Source organism: Agelaius tricolor, unplaced genomic scaffold, assembly GCF_023055355.1.
Source record: "Agelaius tricolor isolate 1412-34295 unplaced genomic scaffold, bAgeTri1.0.p SCAF_57, whole genome shotgun sequence".
NCBI lineage: Eukaryota > Metazoa > Chordata > Aves > Passeriformes > Icteridae > Agelaius > Agelaius tricolor.
This window is the reverse complement of record NW_027269317.1, coordinates 2,020,011-2,034,776: the sequence shown is the minus strand read 5'-3', so window position 1 is coordinate 2,034,776 and position 14,766 is coordinate 2,020,011. Positions and strand designations below refer to the sequence as shown.

General features: G+C 54.7%; 4 protein-coding genes across 4 annotated transcripts in view; 1 reads left to right on the top strand and 3 right to left on the bottom strand.

Moving 5' to 3' along the window:
* LOC139604951 (zinc finger protein 436-like) overlaps positions 1 to 14,766 on the top strand; it is a 325,479-nt gene that overhangs the window by 156,703 nt on the left and 154,010 nt on the right. The gene's annotated exons all lie outside the window — the stretch shown is intronic.
* LOC139604920 (zinc finger protein 436-like) overlaps positions 1 to 14,766 on the bottom strand; it is a 179,117-nt gene that overhangs the window by 15,895 nt on the left and 148,456 nt on the right. The gene's annotated exons all lie outside the window — the stretch shown is intronic.
* Positions 1 to 14,766, bottom strand: part of LOC139604960 (zinc finger protein 436-like) — a 126,936-nt gene that overhangs the window by 55,519 nt on the left and 56,651 nt on the right. The gene's annotated exons all lie outside the window — the stretch shown is intronic.
* Positions 2,231 to 14,648, bottom strand: LOC139604914 (serine/threonine-protein kinase PAK 3-like). Its single transcript, XM_071456234.1, is given in 13 exon segments — positions 2,231 to 2,487; positions 2,519 to 2,663; positions 5,602 to 5,739; positions 6,649 to 6,845; positions 7,264 to 7,363; positions 7,757 to 7,874; positions 8,631 to 8,740; positions 9,781 to 9,829; positions 10,661 to 10,724; positions 10,916 to 11,578; positions 13,917 to 14,001; positions 14,345 to 14,370; positions 14,373 to 14,648. Coding segments are annotated over 13 exon segments (2,001 nt in total). The 5' UTR covers positions 14,422 to 14,648.

Here is a 14,766-nt window from a genome sequence, read left to right as displayed (position 1 = left end):
GGGTGAAGCTGCACAGGGAAACAGCAAATGGAGAATGTTGGCAAAACTTCACTATAAATAAATGGGGGGGGGGGAATCATCCCTCTGCCCACTCCAACATGTGCTGTCCCTGTCTGCGTTATATAGGGTGTATTAGAGCACAGATGTTCGTGCTATCACAAGTTCAGGGAAATCAGTTCAGAATCAAAGTAATTGATGTAGTCTTGGCTGAAAGGAGCGCCCAAAATGGGGAAAAGATGAACGGCCAGCAGAAAAAATCATACACCACCGTGCACCAGAACCTGGGAACCCGAACCAATTCATATCAGGAGCCACAGAACCCATTCCTCATTTCAATGGCATCATTAGATTACAAACTGTCCTCAGAATAACCAACCAGACAGCTCCAGCTCCTGACCTTCCTGCTGAGCAATCCACTGAAATGAGGAACAAAGGCGATGGGATCAGATTACCTTTTAGCAGAAAAAAGAGGAGTTTGTGGAAAATTAAATGACTCAAACTGCTGTTGGCAAATACATGACAAAGGAAAAGTGCTGAAACAGATAACAAAGGAAACAAGAAAGCAGCTCATGTACCAGTCCAAACGTGAAAAGGATGGGAATGGGACACGGTTTTGTGGCTCCCTGGCAGACCATGGGTTAAACGAATGCTGTTTCTCCTCTGATGTGCTACAGCAACTCTCACCTTTTTACCATGCTCCACACCTTGAGAGTGCAGCTCATTCAGCAGCTGAGCGAGGGGCCAGGGACTTGTAGATAAGGAAGTAACGGGCGAAACCACCAGCTTCAATAATTGTCACTAATTAACATGGACTGCTGCTCACAGAAAGTCCCGCTAAATTCCTGAACTTCCAGAAGAACAAATAATTAAGAGAGCCGTGAATATCGGCTCTTATACAAAAGTGGGGTTGCACATTAACGAGGGCATGAAGTTGGCAGATGTGGAAGTCTGAACCTTCCAAGTACCTCAGCCAGTGGGCAAAGGGAGAGGGAGAAGCGGCCGGGAAAATGAGGATAAAAAGGAGGCTGCGAACTACAACAATGGCAGCGAGCGCAGGGCAAATGCCCCACGGCTTCTCCCTCTGCTCAGCAATAAAGTCACTTGTACAGGACTCCTCTGTCTCCTCTGGGCACAGAAACCTCCGGCCACGTCAATTTCCCTGCACAGCCCCGGGCACGGGGCAGCCGCCTCTGTCCCAGCCACAGCAACCGGGCCGAGCCAGCGCTGCTCCGGCAGCGGCTCCTGCCGAGGCAGCGGCCGCAAGGAGACCGCGGGCAGCCGCTCCCGCAGCGCCCTCACGCCAGCGGCAACACGCGCCGGACACCGCACAACGAACCCGCCTGAGCCCCCTGCCGCCCCCGAGGCCCGCAGCGAGCTCCGAGCCCCCGCACAACCCAGCGCGGCTCCCACCTGCGCTGCGGCCGCCTCCCAGCTCCGCCGCCGCCTCACCGCGCTCCGGCCGCTGCCGCCGCTCCCGGGCCCGCACACACGCTCCGCCAGTGGCGCCGCTGCCGAGCCACGGCCGCCCTCAGGCCGCCACCGGGGCCTGCCTCGCTTCCACCAATCAGCGCGCCAGAACCACGACTGACGGCACCACCGGCCAATCGCAGCCAGGGGCGGGATCTGCACATGGCACAGCCTCGCCCCGCGCTTTCAGGGCCCCCCGGGCTGCGTGAGGGCAGAGCCGGAGATGAGGAACAGCCCTGGAACGGGCCCGGGCCCGAGGGGATTGAGCTGAAAACACAAACAAACTTCTCCGCACCTCCCGCCACGGCTTTCCCGGCACTGCGGCTCCGGTGGCTCCGGCTCAGCGGGAAGTCCTGGAGCCTCTCTTCTCCTACCCCTAATTAGGAGCAGCAGTGCATCGCTTTGATTTCCCCCAAAAAGGGAAAACTGCCCCAAATCCCTGTGGATGAGTGGGGGAGAGGAGAGATTTCTGACAGAAAACTAAAAACTCAGAGCAGGATAATGAGAAGTAAGTGAAGAGCCTTAAATCCAGCCTTCCCCCACGCCTCCCTCCTTCCAGCTGCACCTCCTACCCCGGCAGTGCCGGAGACAGGGAATGGGGCCGTGCTCACTTCATGCCCCGGGGCTTCTCCCTCTGCTCAGGGACAGGAGTCGTTCCCCTGCTGCGCCCTGGGCTCTCTCCCTCCGGAGACTTCTCCAGGAACTTCTCCAAGCTGAGTCCATCCCACGGGGCACAGCCCCCCTCCAAGTGCTGCAGCGTGGGTCACTGTGCCCCGGGGTCAGTCCTGCCGGGACAGGCTGCTCCAGCGGGGCCCCTCTGGCCACGGGGGCACAGCCTCCTCTCAGGCATCCCCGTGCTCCAGCGTGGCTGCTCCGGGGGCTGCAGGGGGATCTCTGCATCCCCATGGATCTGCAGGGGGATCTCTGCCTCCCCATGGATCTGTAGGATGATCTCTGCATCCCCATGGATCTCTGCATCTGGCACCGCCGTTTTTGGACGTACCAGGAATAGGCTGAGCTCTGCCTGAAGCTCTTCTCACATTCCCCACACCCTTCCCGGCACAGAAGGCTTTTACCTCCTCACAGCTCCCCGGGCTGGGTTTGCAGCTCCTCCTCATGTGGGATCTCTGGGGCTTTTCCTCCTCGTTGGATTCCTGCGCCGTGGAGCCGTTCCAAATGGCCTCTTCCACGAGGTTCTGTGGCAGGGATTTGTTCTCCCTGGTCTCTGTCCGCAGCTCAGTGCTTGGGGGAGGAAGGACAAGGAGAGGAAGAGACAGGGAGAAGGGAAACGGAAAAGGCAGGAGGAGAGGAAGGAACAAGAAGGAACAAGGGAGGAAGGAGATGGGAAAGGAACGTGGATGGATGTAGGAGAAGAAGGAGGGCAGAGAAGGAGAAGATGGGATTTGCCTCCATGCCAGAGGGAAGGGGAAGGAGATCCCCCCAGTCCATCCCTGGCAGGATGGCGTTGGCAGTGAGGCTGTCCTGCAGCGATGCTGGGCTGGGAGATGGAGCAGCAGGGAGGGGAAAGGGGCAGTGATTCCTCCTGCCCTGCCTGGCTGTCCCAGTCTGGAGCGTCCTGGCGCTGCCGAGGCCCCTGGAGCGTCCGGCACTCAGGAGCCCGGAGCTCACGGCTGCTTTATAAAGCTGACAAAGTCGGCAGGATGGGTCTGGGTATGATCCCCAGCAAACTGGGTTTATTGGTACAGGAACAGGGGACAGAGCTGAACAGGATCCAGGGACAAAGACAGGGTGCAAGCCGAGGGCACAGGGGGGTTTTTATATGGGGTAGTGAGGGTGGAGCTGAGGGTCAGGGTCCAATGGATATGGGGGAAAATGGGGCAAAGGAGGGGTTAAGGGTCGGGACAGCTAATAGGGAAACAGGGGCAGAGGAACGCAGTAAACTGGGGCCAATGGAGGGACAGAGAGGGAGAACATTCTAGGGACTAACCAGAGATGGGTAATAGGGGGTGAACTAGGGTAATTAGGGCAACGGGCCAATGGGGTAACATAACTTTCCATAAATCAGCATGTGCCTGCAAAGATCTGTGGGAGAAGCAAGCTTCTCACCATAACCTTGAAATCTATTCTTCTTATTGGGGACCAGTCCTCCATGGGTGGGAGATTGAGACTCCCGTGGGCCTCCACACCAGTGCATCTTCCTTTTCCTCGCAGCCTCCTTCTCCTCTGTCCAGACAAAGTTTAGGATTGACCAATCCTGGCTTTGGGGGAAGAACAAGGGGTGAGCACCTTGAGTTTTGTGAGAAATGAGCCTCACTCTTTAGAATTTCTGAAAGTTTAATAAGGAATAAGAAGGGACAAATCAGTAACAGTGCTGGGTGTTGGCCATGGCCAGAGGCACACCGGTTAACCACAGCAACTCTTCTTGTCTAGTTTCTCCATTGTATTGTTCAAATACATATTCATAATGATTGTACAGATTCAAACATTTCTTTGAACTCGTTTACATGTTCCAGGAATTCTTTAGGTTGGTTTGACCCCCAACTCGCCTTTTTAGAGCACGTGCAGGAATCGTGGATTGCTGTTTTGAGGGTTGTGTGTCACTGCCTCACAAGGGCCCCTGTTCTGTGGTTTCAGCAGGTGACAGTTATTGACAGTGGAAGGGTCAGTGGCAGGGGCCCCATCACATCCCTTCCTTAAATGTTATCTGACCATGCAGACGCTTTTAGCTATTTCCACAAGTACTTTAAATGAACATTAGCTCTTTCAGAAATATCTCTGTGTTATTATTGTCAGTTAGTTACAAAAATAAAAGCATTAGTTATTATTTCACAACTACAGCTACTTCTGCAAAAGTTAACATTCTAATGCACAACACATGGCATCCACTTGAATATTTTGCAAAAGCCAAAACTATAATGTATGCTTTTCACACTGTCCACAAACTCAAATATCATCCATAAATGATGTTCTGAGGATATGAGCTACACAGGGGCCAGGGCATTGGCCACAAAAAGCTGACAAATTATACTGTAGCAAAAGCAGTGAAAAGTGATTACAAACTGTACTCTATCAAAATTGTTGTGATTAAGAATAATTTGTAGAAGTCAATACATAATAGCAAAAGCCAACACTACCTAGTTATTTATAACAAACCCAGGGCAGGTTTTTCCCTTGCATGGAGCACCTGGGCCTTCCCCGGGCCCCTTCTGCCCTCCTGCAGAGCCGGTGGCATTTTCCAGCACACACAGTTTGTAACCAAGAGCCGGGTGCAGCCGAGAAGGCTCCAAGCGCCTCCTTCCAGGCTGACTCTGCAGGTGCCGAGGCTGCTCTGGGCTCTGCCAGGGCTCTGCTGGGGCTCAGCTCTGGGCCAGGCTGGGCCCGCTCTCCCCTCACATTGCTCCGGGCAGCTGAGTCACGGCGGGAGAGGGAAGGGACACGTCAGGAGAGTTGAGGTTTGAGAGAGTTTTTATTCAAAAACTTTCATAACAAACAGGCTGTCCTAACTACCATAACTAACTACCTGTGCTAACTACCCTAACTAACTAGCAGTGCTAACTACCATAACAAACTAGCAGTGCCAACTCTATAACTAACTAGTTGTCCTGACTACTGTAACTGAAAGCTGTCCTCAAGTGCTTCATCTCCTCCGCTGCTCCCTCAGTTGCTTTGGTGCAGTGATCAGAGGGGCCAGGCTGGAGAGAGGCTTGGCTGATGATAAAAATGGGTGCTGCCCAAAGGATAAAAAGGAAAGAAATGAACTGTTACCTTCCAGAGTCAAGTTCCTCACAGGCTCTGTTGCAACAGGACAAAGGGAAATGGTTTGAACATCGAGGGAAGCAGGCTCAGATTAGATCTAAGGAAGAATTTTTTAACCAGGAGAGTGGGGAAACACTGACAGAAGGGGCCCAGAGATGTGGGAGGTGCCTCCTGCCTGGAAACATCCAAGCTCAGGTGAGGCAGGGCTCTGAGGCCCCTGAGCTGCTTGAAGATGTCCCTGCTCGCTGTGGGGTACCAGGTCCAGATGAGCTCGAAAGGAGCCTGCCAGGCCACAGCAGGCGAGGATTCTGCTCGCTCTGCGCGTGGAACACAGCGAGACTGGAGACTATCGGAGGGGGCCCCACAAGAAAACCCCTCCCTGGCACTGCTGCTTCCCCTGCAGCCCTTGGCTCTCACCTGCAGCAGCTCCTGGGCAGCCCAGCGCCGCTCCTCGTCCGGCTCCAGGCTGCACTCGAGGCAGTCCCGCAGCAGAGCCGACAGGCGCCGGGGCTCCTGCAGCTGCGGGGTCCCGTTCTGCCGGATCAGAGCGCGAGCCTGCAGGGAAAGCAAACTCAGCGCTCTGCCAGCTCCCTTCACACCCACACGGGCTCACATCCACCCCGGGGCCTCAGCCCCAGCGCCAGGGGCACTTTCCTCCCTGCCAGAGATGCTGCTCAGAGCTCATTTTGCTATGCAAACCAAAAAACCCAAACCCTGGGGCTGCCACAGCCACTGCAACATCCAAATGATCTCGCCTTGAGAGCCAGTTTCATTGGCTGGCTTTGTTAGTAGGAACCTCCATCAGAAATAGCCCATTTTGCTTCTCCAAATATGGACACCAGCTTTACAGGCCATTTTCCAGATTCAGTGTGGTCTGCCTGTGTTATTTCAGAGGATTCTTCCATCAAGCACATCTCTGCAGTGCCACTGACACTCAAGTAAATGCATTCCTGATGCCCCATCCCAGAAACTGCCAGGCAAGAAACAGGAGGTTTGTGATGCTGAAAGCTCAGGCTTGGTGACACGGAGAAAGTAGCTTGGACTAGGAAAGAAATGTGTTGGACTGTGGGGATGTTAAACAATCATTTTCATGTTTTTAACAAGTTTCCCAGTGAGAAGAATCAGGGGGGAAATCATCTCGCAAAACCTCTTTTAGAAACTCCTGCAGAAATCTTGTTGGGTTTGGGGGCGGAATGTGGAGTTGGTGTGGGGTTTTCTTCCAAGGTAACCTTAGACCTGATGCACTTGCTTCACATTTTCAGGTCATCCTCACAGCCAGAAGAGCTGCAACAACGTAAATCCCAAAGCAAATTGTTGCTGGAGATTGCGGAATATTCGTCTGTGTTGAGGCTGGAGTCCTCTGGGAATTCCCTTCCCATGTGCAGAAACCTCCAGCTGCTGCTCCCAGTGCAGGGTCCCCCTGTGCTCGCAGCCTCTGCAGCCACTGGAGAATTTGCCTCTTACCATGGCCGCCGTTTCCCTGAAGTAAGGAGGTTCTCCTTCCACCATCTCGATGGTCACAATGCCGAAGGACCAGATGTCCACCTTGGGGTCATAAGGAGATCTGGTCACAACTTCTGGGATCATCCAGTGAGCAGTGCCCACCATGGAGCTGCGCTGGTCCTGCTCAGGGCTGAGCTGAGCGCAGAGGCCAAAATCAGCTGAGGACAGAAAGAAACCCTGTCAAAGGCAGCTGCAATGAGGAAACCAAGCACAGAGATTCCCCACGCTCAGTCTGAGAGTGCAGTAGTGAAGTCAGCTGGAAAAGTCCTCAGGGCTGTAGCCAAGGAAAGATGGAACTGGGCCCTTCAAGAAACCCTCAGCTTTCCTGCAGTGGCTTTTACTGATTCCCTTGGAGCTTTAGATTCCCACCTCTGCCCCTCTGGAAGGGCCATGGCCAGAGCAAAGGCACTGCTGGCCCCCTGCTCCTCTCCTGAGCTCTCTGCAGGGGCAGCTGCTCTCAGCTGGCAGCAGGGGCCGGGCAGTGCCCCCAGCAGCCCTTGTGGGGCTCTGGCCCTCCCTGGGAAGCAGCCCCAGCCCCGCAGCCCGGGAGCGCCGTGCCTGGCCAGGAACACCCACCCAGCCTGACAGAGCCGTCCATGCCCAGGAGGATGTTGGAGCTCTGCAGATCCCTGTGGATCACCCGGTTGGAATGGAGGAAATCCAGGCCCTGCAGACACTGAGAGAGAACAAGAAACACAAGGGCAAAAACCAATGGCTGGAATATATCACACCAGAAAGGACAGCTCAGAATTCTGCCAGCAGCAGCTTTGCTGTGACAGGCCAGGAGTGCAGTGCACACAAGCTCCAGGCAAAGGGCTCAAGGCAAAGCTGAGAACAGCAAATCAAATCCAAAGCACACAGAGAGTACCACAACAGCAGGAGAGAGAACAAGAACAGAGTAGAAGTGCAGTGATGCTGGCAGGCCGTTCCCTGCAGAGGCTCTTTCTTCTCCAGCTCATGAAAACAACAGAGAAACAAAGCCCTGAGCATGGAGCCACTCCTGTTCTCACACCCTGTTTGGAAGGACCATCGTGTCCAGGCCATGGGAGTGACAAGCAGGATCCCTCACCTCCCGACTGACAGCTGCCATCTCTCCTTCAGCCATGCATGTCTGTCTGACAACGTCCCGCAAAGTTCCCCCATCCATGTATTCCATCACCAGCCAGAGATCTCCATCAACAAGGAAGCTGGAAGAGGAAAACAATGGCATGGAGATGAATGTGCAGAGCTCAATTCCCCCATGGAAAAGCCTGGAGTGGAGCTTTGTTTCCGGGTCACTTGACAGTGAGGACAGAATCAGATGGAGAGACATTCCTGCCAGGCTGCACAGCCCTTGGAATCTGCACAGTCTAAAGGGGAAGGAGACACCTGTGAGAAAGGAGAGGCCTTGGATGGCAAGCAGGTGAAAAATGCAGTTTAGCAACAGCCCAGATCAATGTGGAACCACAACCCTTAGCCCCAGCTGGTTCAGCTTCTGAACTCATCAGTTCCACCATTCCCTCCAGAACAAGGCAACACAACTGCCAGGGTTATCCAGGGGAGGAGGCCGTGCAGCACTTGGGACAAAAGCAGTCAGAAAACCTTTCAGAAAGTCCCTTCAGAAACAGGCAAGGCCAGTGAAAAATGGGCAAATGAGGCATTTCTGGAAACAAGAACCCGATCTTCCTGGCAACTGTAGCAATGGAAAAGGGCTGGGAAGAAGAAGCCAAGGGAAATAATTTCTGCTGTGGTTTATCAGCACTTGTTGGGAGACAAAGCCAACAGGCTCAACTTGAAGGAAAAACCAAAGCAAAGCAACAAAAGCACATGGAGGGGTGAACTGCCAGGCTGTTGGTTTGGGAAGATGTGGCTGGGTCAGGCATTTTCAAAACAGGCTACAGACTCCGGATGCCAGGAAAGGTTAACGCAGGGCCCGGGCTCGGGATCAGAGCTGAAGCACTCACCTGTCCAAAGAGTTGACAATGTTGGGGTTCTTCTTGTCCTTCAGGAGCAGGATCTCATTCACAGCTCGTTCCCTGTTCTGCCCTCTGAGACTCATTTTCTTGATGGCCACCTGAAGGGACATTGCAGCCTTGAACTGGAGGAGTCTGTGGCAGGAGGCCACAGCAAACACGGAGCGAGTCTTTGTGGAGCGACGGAGCCGGGCTGTGCCAAACTGCCTTGGGATGGGACACCAGAGCTCAGCAAGGGCCATTCCCACAGCCCATTGCTCTGCCAGCTGGGGGCTGCTTACAGGACACATGGCCAGAGACATTTGGCCTTGCAAGCTCTGCAGAAATGGTCCCTCAGCTGTCAGCCTCAAAGCTCTAACAACATTCTCTGCACCTACAGTCTTCTCAAATGGCCTCAACACTCTCATTATTATTATTCAAACCCATTTTGCAAGCAGGAGGTAATTCTGGTTCTCTGAAAACAGAGCAAAACAGCCAGGAACCCCTTAGCAATTCTATGGGATTTGGTCATGATTCCAGATCCAGCTGCTCTGTTTGGGATTGTACAACAAAGCAAACACGCACACCCATTGCTCAGGTGATCCCTGTCACAGGCTGTCACTGACACCAGACCCAAACACAACTGCAGGCTTTAGGAGAGAGCTTTGCTCTGGACATCCATCTCCTCATTTCTCTCCCTCTCTCTCTGTGAAGAGCTGAAGTGGGACTAAAACCCCAAACTGAGCCCAAGCAGGATCTCTCCCTAATTAGGCCTTAAGGTATCCTTTGAAAATGAAAGGCAGGATGGAAATAATAGTGTTATATTTTAGCTAATAAGAGCTAAATAATGTTCCTGTCTGAGGCTGGGATGAAGATAAATTGGGCCTCAGTCTCCAGCAGCTGATGCATTCACACTTTTAGATATGAAGGCCAAGCCAGCGTGTCCTGCTCTGACAGACACCGCTGCCCTCCTTGCATTCCTTTGGTGCTTCAGAAGGACCAAGTCTGTCCCAGCTGTGCTCTGCAGGCTGACACTGCTCTGCCTTCAGAGGAGCAGCCTGGGCAGGAAAGCTCTGCTGGCCCCCAAAGCTGCAGCCACAGCTCCCAGCAGAGGGGAAAGCCCTGGAGAGCTGCCAGACGTGCTGGGCATGTTGGCACTGACCTCTCCTCCAGTGGCCCTGTCGAGTCCTTTATAAACGGTTCCAAAAGCCCTGGAGACAAAACAGCAGAGAAGAAAGAAGCAGCGCTTCAGGCCCTGGCAGGGAAAGCCAGCCCAGACAGGAGATCTCTGCTGCCTGCAGCGTTCACAAACACCTGGGTGCATCGACCCTTCCAACAACAGCACAGCAGCCACCAGCCCTCTGCCATGCAAGGTGTGCAGGAGAAAACTGAGACCCAACACCAAGGAATTGGGCTGGAGCAGATCCCAATGTCCACCCTGAATTGCTTTAGTTGAAAACCTGAGGTGAGAAATGGGTGTCTAAAGACCTGGCAAAGAATGCATTTCATCCTTTTCCATTTCCTGCCTAAGACCTGCAGGTTCCACAAGGGCCCTGCCATCAGGCAGGTGATGCATTTTCCCCCAGAGTGCATCAGCTCTGTGTTTGTTACTGAATGGATGGGGTCTGCTACCTGTGCTAGAATAGAGCACTTATTAGTTCATCTCTGGTTTCTGTTTCTAAACCATTAGGTTGATAATCCTGACCAGTGGATATTTTTTGAAGGAAAATATTTGAAAGAAATCTTGTTGAGAACTGTTTTCTGACAGTCACCAGATGGTGAGTTGCTCTTTTAGGCAATCCAGTTCCAGGGACAGAAGATCTTCCAGGTCCTGCTCCTTGCTGCAGGCAGGACACTGCCAGCCTCAGGGGCCTTTGACGGCGCCTTCTGGCCACAGTTATCAATTCTGATCAGGACTGAGAGACAGCAGGATGGTAGCCCAGTGTCTGAAGGTGCTTGGAGCTCTCCTGACTTCTCACTTGATCCTGCACCAGCACAACACCCGGCCCTGCTTGTGCAGGCAGCAGCTGCCGTGCACTTACCCTTGGCCAATCTGTTCCACTTCCAGGTATTTCTCGGCAGGCTCCTCCTCGCTCACGGTGTTCCCTGAAAGAAACCACGTGGAAGACGCTCCCTCCCAGAGTGAGACCCCGCCTTGCAGCAGAGCCACAACCAGCCCCACTCCCTGGGGCCGTGAGCCCCTTGGTGTCAGCCGGGGAAGGACAATAAATGGCTCGGTGACATTCAGCTGCAGAGCAACACTGGGTGCAGCTGATGCCCAGATACACACACAGCACCTGCTCGGGCACCCAGGAACAGAGCAGACGTACTCAGCTGCATCAGGCACCACTCCCCTCTCCCCTCTGGCTGCAGGGCTGTGCTGCTGTCAGAATGTTCAGCCCAGGATCCCACAGCGGAGGGAGGTTCATTGTCCTCTTCCCAAGCAGAGGGAGCTTCTGCATCCTCTTCCCAAAATGCTGCAGCTTCTCCATCCTCTTCCCAAAACGCTGCAGGTTCGCCATCATCTTTCCAAGTCAGGGGATGTTCGCTGTCCACTTCCCATGCTGGGGGATGTTCACTCTCCTCTTCCCAAGCCACAGGATGTGCTCCATCCTCATCCCACACCGGGAGATGTCCTCCATCCTCATCCCACTCTGTGGGAGCTTGGCCATTCTGGTCCCACACCAGGGGACATCCACCGTCCTCGTCCCAGGCCGGGAGATGTCCCCTGTCCTTGTCCCACCCCGCGGCAGCCTCGCCGTTGCATTCCCACCCCGCGGGATGTTCGCCCTCGTCTCCCAGAGCAGCGGGAAGTTCACTGTCATCTCCCGGCGCTGAGGGAAGTTCACCATTGTCCCCCAGAGCAGCGGGAAGCTCACTGCTGTCTTCCTCCTCTTGGGCCTCCTCTTTGGAAGCAGAGGGAGCCCCAGGAGGTGCTGGTGCTGCTTTTGTGCCCTGTGGACAGACGGCAGCGTGAGGAACGGGAAGTTCTATCTCAGTTATCACCTTATTTATCCTCAGCTGCACATCCAGCTGCACTAAGCAGAAATGGGGTTTGGAGCTGTTCCAACTAACAATGGGCTAAAGTCGACATTGCCACTTATTGTTGGGAATTCGATATTCCACCATGGCTAAAGCCAGCAAGCAATCCTCTGCCTGCAAAACCAGACCTGCAGCTCTTCAAAATCTCTTCAGCAGAAAAGGAGAAAACTGCCGGGGATCCCTTTGCTGCTGCTGCTGCAAAGACACTGACAGGAACTTTCCTTCAGCCTCCCAGGCTGGCACTTGGCTGCCACATGCCGAGCTCACAACTTGCTGCACAATTCCAAACACCAAAGGTGCCTTTCCCACTCACCGAAGGAGGAGCTGCTCAGAATCCAGACATGAGGTGCCCTGCAGTGGGAGAGGGAACATGAACCAGATGCTGTTAGGAGAAAAACTGCCAGTGGTGGGAAATGCCATGGAGCAAGGCAACCCCAAGAGAGCATTTTGCTTTCACTGCATCCCTCCAGGAGCCACAGTCCCTTCCCACAGCAAGCAAGAGAACAAGCACAAAATACTGGGCTGGGTCAGTTCTTGGCTGGAGCAGCAAAGGGAGGGAGTTCCAGGCTCTGCTGGCACAGACTCTCTGCTTGAGGGAACAGAACCCCCCAGGGCTCATTGCAGATGCTGTGCACAGCCCTGCTGGCTGCAGACACCCCCTTTTTCAGCTGCAGCTGCTGGCAGGAGCTCTCCCAAAGCAATGGTGTCTTCATGACCATTTGGTTCCAAAGTCAACTCAGCTCCAGAGGAAGAACAGAAAGCACACAGCAAGCCCAAAGCCACAGATGCTGCACCGAGGGAAAACCTCGACTTACGTGCCAAGTGGGTTAAAAAATACCCCGAATAAGCCACAGAGTACAGAGTGCAAACTGCAGCAGCCACGTGCTGGATCATTTTGGCTGCGCTGCACACGCCTGCAGCCTGTAGCCCTGCAAGCACAGAAGGACAGGGCTGGGCTGGCTGCTGAGAATGCCTCGGGCAGGAGGATCCTCCGGCAGCGAGCCCAGAGCCACTCTGGGCACTGAGGCCTCCGTGTCCCACAGCAACGGGAACACCACGGGGACGTGGCGCTGTTCCTGTGACATCCCAGCAGCAGCTCACGCAGAAACCGCCTGGAAGGTTCTCCTGTGTCACAAAGGAGCACAAAGAACCCTCCCAGGGCACAGCCCATGGCCCAAAGGATGCAAGAGGAACTGGGAAAATGCAGCAAACAAGGACACCCCATAGCCCAGCCTGAACACTGAGGAGGAACAAGGACAGGACCAAATCAAAGGAAACGTGACCTTTAGTCACTGATAGTTCTGACTAAAAGCAGCAAGCCTTGTTCCATCTGGGATCTTTGTTCTGATTCTAAAAACAAGCAAGGGTCTCCACTCTAAATACACAGAAGGCAGGAACTGGGGAGGAGGTGGGATTAGGAAGGAGGAGGAGGAGGAGGGAGAGAGGAAAAGGGGGAGCAGGAAGAGGAGGAGCAGGAGCAGGAACAGGAGGAACAGGAGGTTCCAGTGCCCCCTGTGGCCCCAGCCGCGGGACCATCGCCCCCACCTCGTCCTGCAGGTGAGCAGGGAGGGGGAGCTCATCCCAAATCTATCGGGGGGGGGGGGTCCCTGAGAGGGTTTTTTATTGGGGTGTGTGTGGAGCTCACAGATTGTGGAATTGACCCCAAATATCATTTGGTGTCTCTGGGAGGTTTTGTTTTCTCTGTGTGTGTAGGTTTGGATCTTGCAGGAGCCCAAAGCTGAGCCCTTTGGGGGATCCTTGGAGGCCCACGTGGCCATTGCCTAGTATGGGCAGGGGAGGACATTGGTCCTGGAGACCCCTGGGAGAGCAGAGGAGGGGAACCCCTGGGACCCCCAGAGTGGGGAGAGCAGAGGGGGGAGATCCCAGAGCTGGGAGACCCTGGCAGACTGGAAAGGGAGGGAGCCTGGAGAGGAGGGACCCCTGGGACCCCTGGGATCTCAGAGTAGAGCATCAGGGGAGAAGGGCCCCCATGGACCCCCAAAAGCCCCTGGATCATCCCTGAGCAGGACTCTGGAGAATGGAGAACCCCTGGAGGCATTGGACCCCCATGATCCCAAGGAAAGAAAACCTCTGGAACCGCAAAAGTGGAGAGATCAGCAATAGAGAACTCCTGGGAGAGTTTTTTCTGGCTGAATGTTGATATGTGGAGATTTTCATGGACACAAGAGTCCTGCTGACTTTTAGAGATGGACCTGGCCAGGAGGAGCCTCTACTCCAAGGCACTCCCACCTTGGTTTCCCCCAAACCAGGGTTTGTCATTCCCAAGCTGTGGCCGGATGGAGGAGGAGGAAAAGCCCCAGAGATCCCTCACGAGGAGGGGCTGCAAACCCAGCCCAGGGAGGTGTGAGGAGGAAAGAGCCCCCCTGAGCCAGGAAGGCGGCCGGAGATCCAGCCAGAGCTCAGAGCTGGTGGAGAAGCCTCATGGCAGGGAGAAGCCCCACAAGTGCTTGGAATGTGGGAAGGGTTTCAGCTACAGCTCCACCCTGATGGAACACCTGAACATCCACACTGGGGAGAGGCCCTGGGAGTGTGGGGAATGTGGGAAGAGCTTCAGTAGGACCTCCGACCTGAGCAAGCACCACAAGATCCACACTGGGGAATGGCCCTAGGAGTGCTTGGAATGTCAGAGGAGCTTCAGGTGGGATTCAGAGATCGTCACTCACCAGCACTTCCACACCAGGGAGAGGCCCTGCGAGTGTCCCGAGTGTGGGAAGAGCTTCTTGTGCTGCTCCAGCTCCATCCCCCGTGGGAGGATCCGCGCTGGATGATCCCCAGTGACCCCCGTTGGGCAGAGCCCTGGTGACCCCTGTTCTGGCTGATCCGTGTTGGGTGGGGGAAGGTGTTGGAGAGATTTCTTTCCCTTCTCCTTGTGCTGCTGTGATTTGGTTGGTAATAAATTCCCTCCGTGTGCCCAGGCCGGGTCTGTTGTGCCCGTGCGGGATTTGCTGAGGGATCTCTCCCGGTCCTTGTCCCCAGCCAGGAACCCTCGGTTCCATTTTCTGTCCCTGTGCGGCTGCGGGGGCAGGGACAGAGCGGCTCTGGGGGTGCCTGGCATCGGGCCAGCGTCACCGCTCGCCACGGGCAC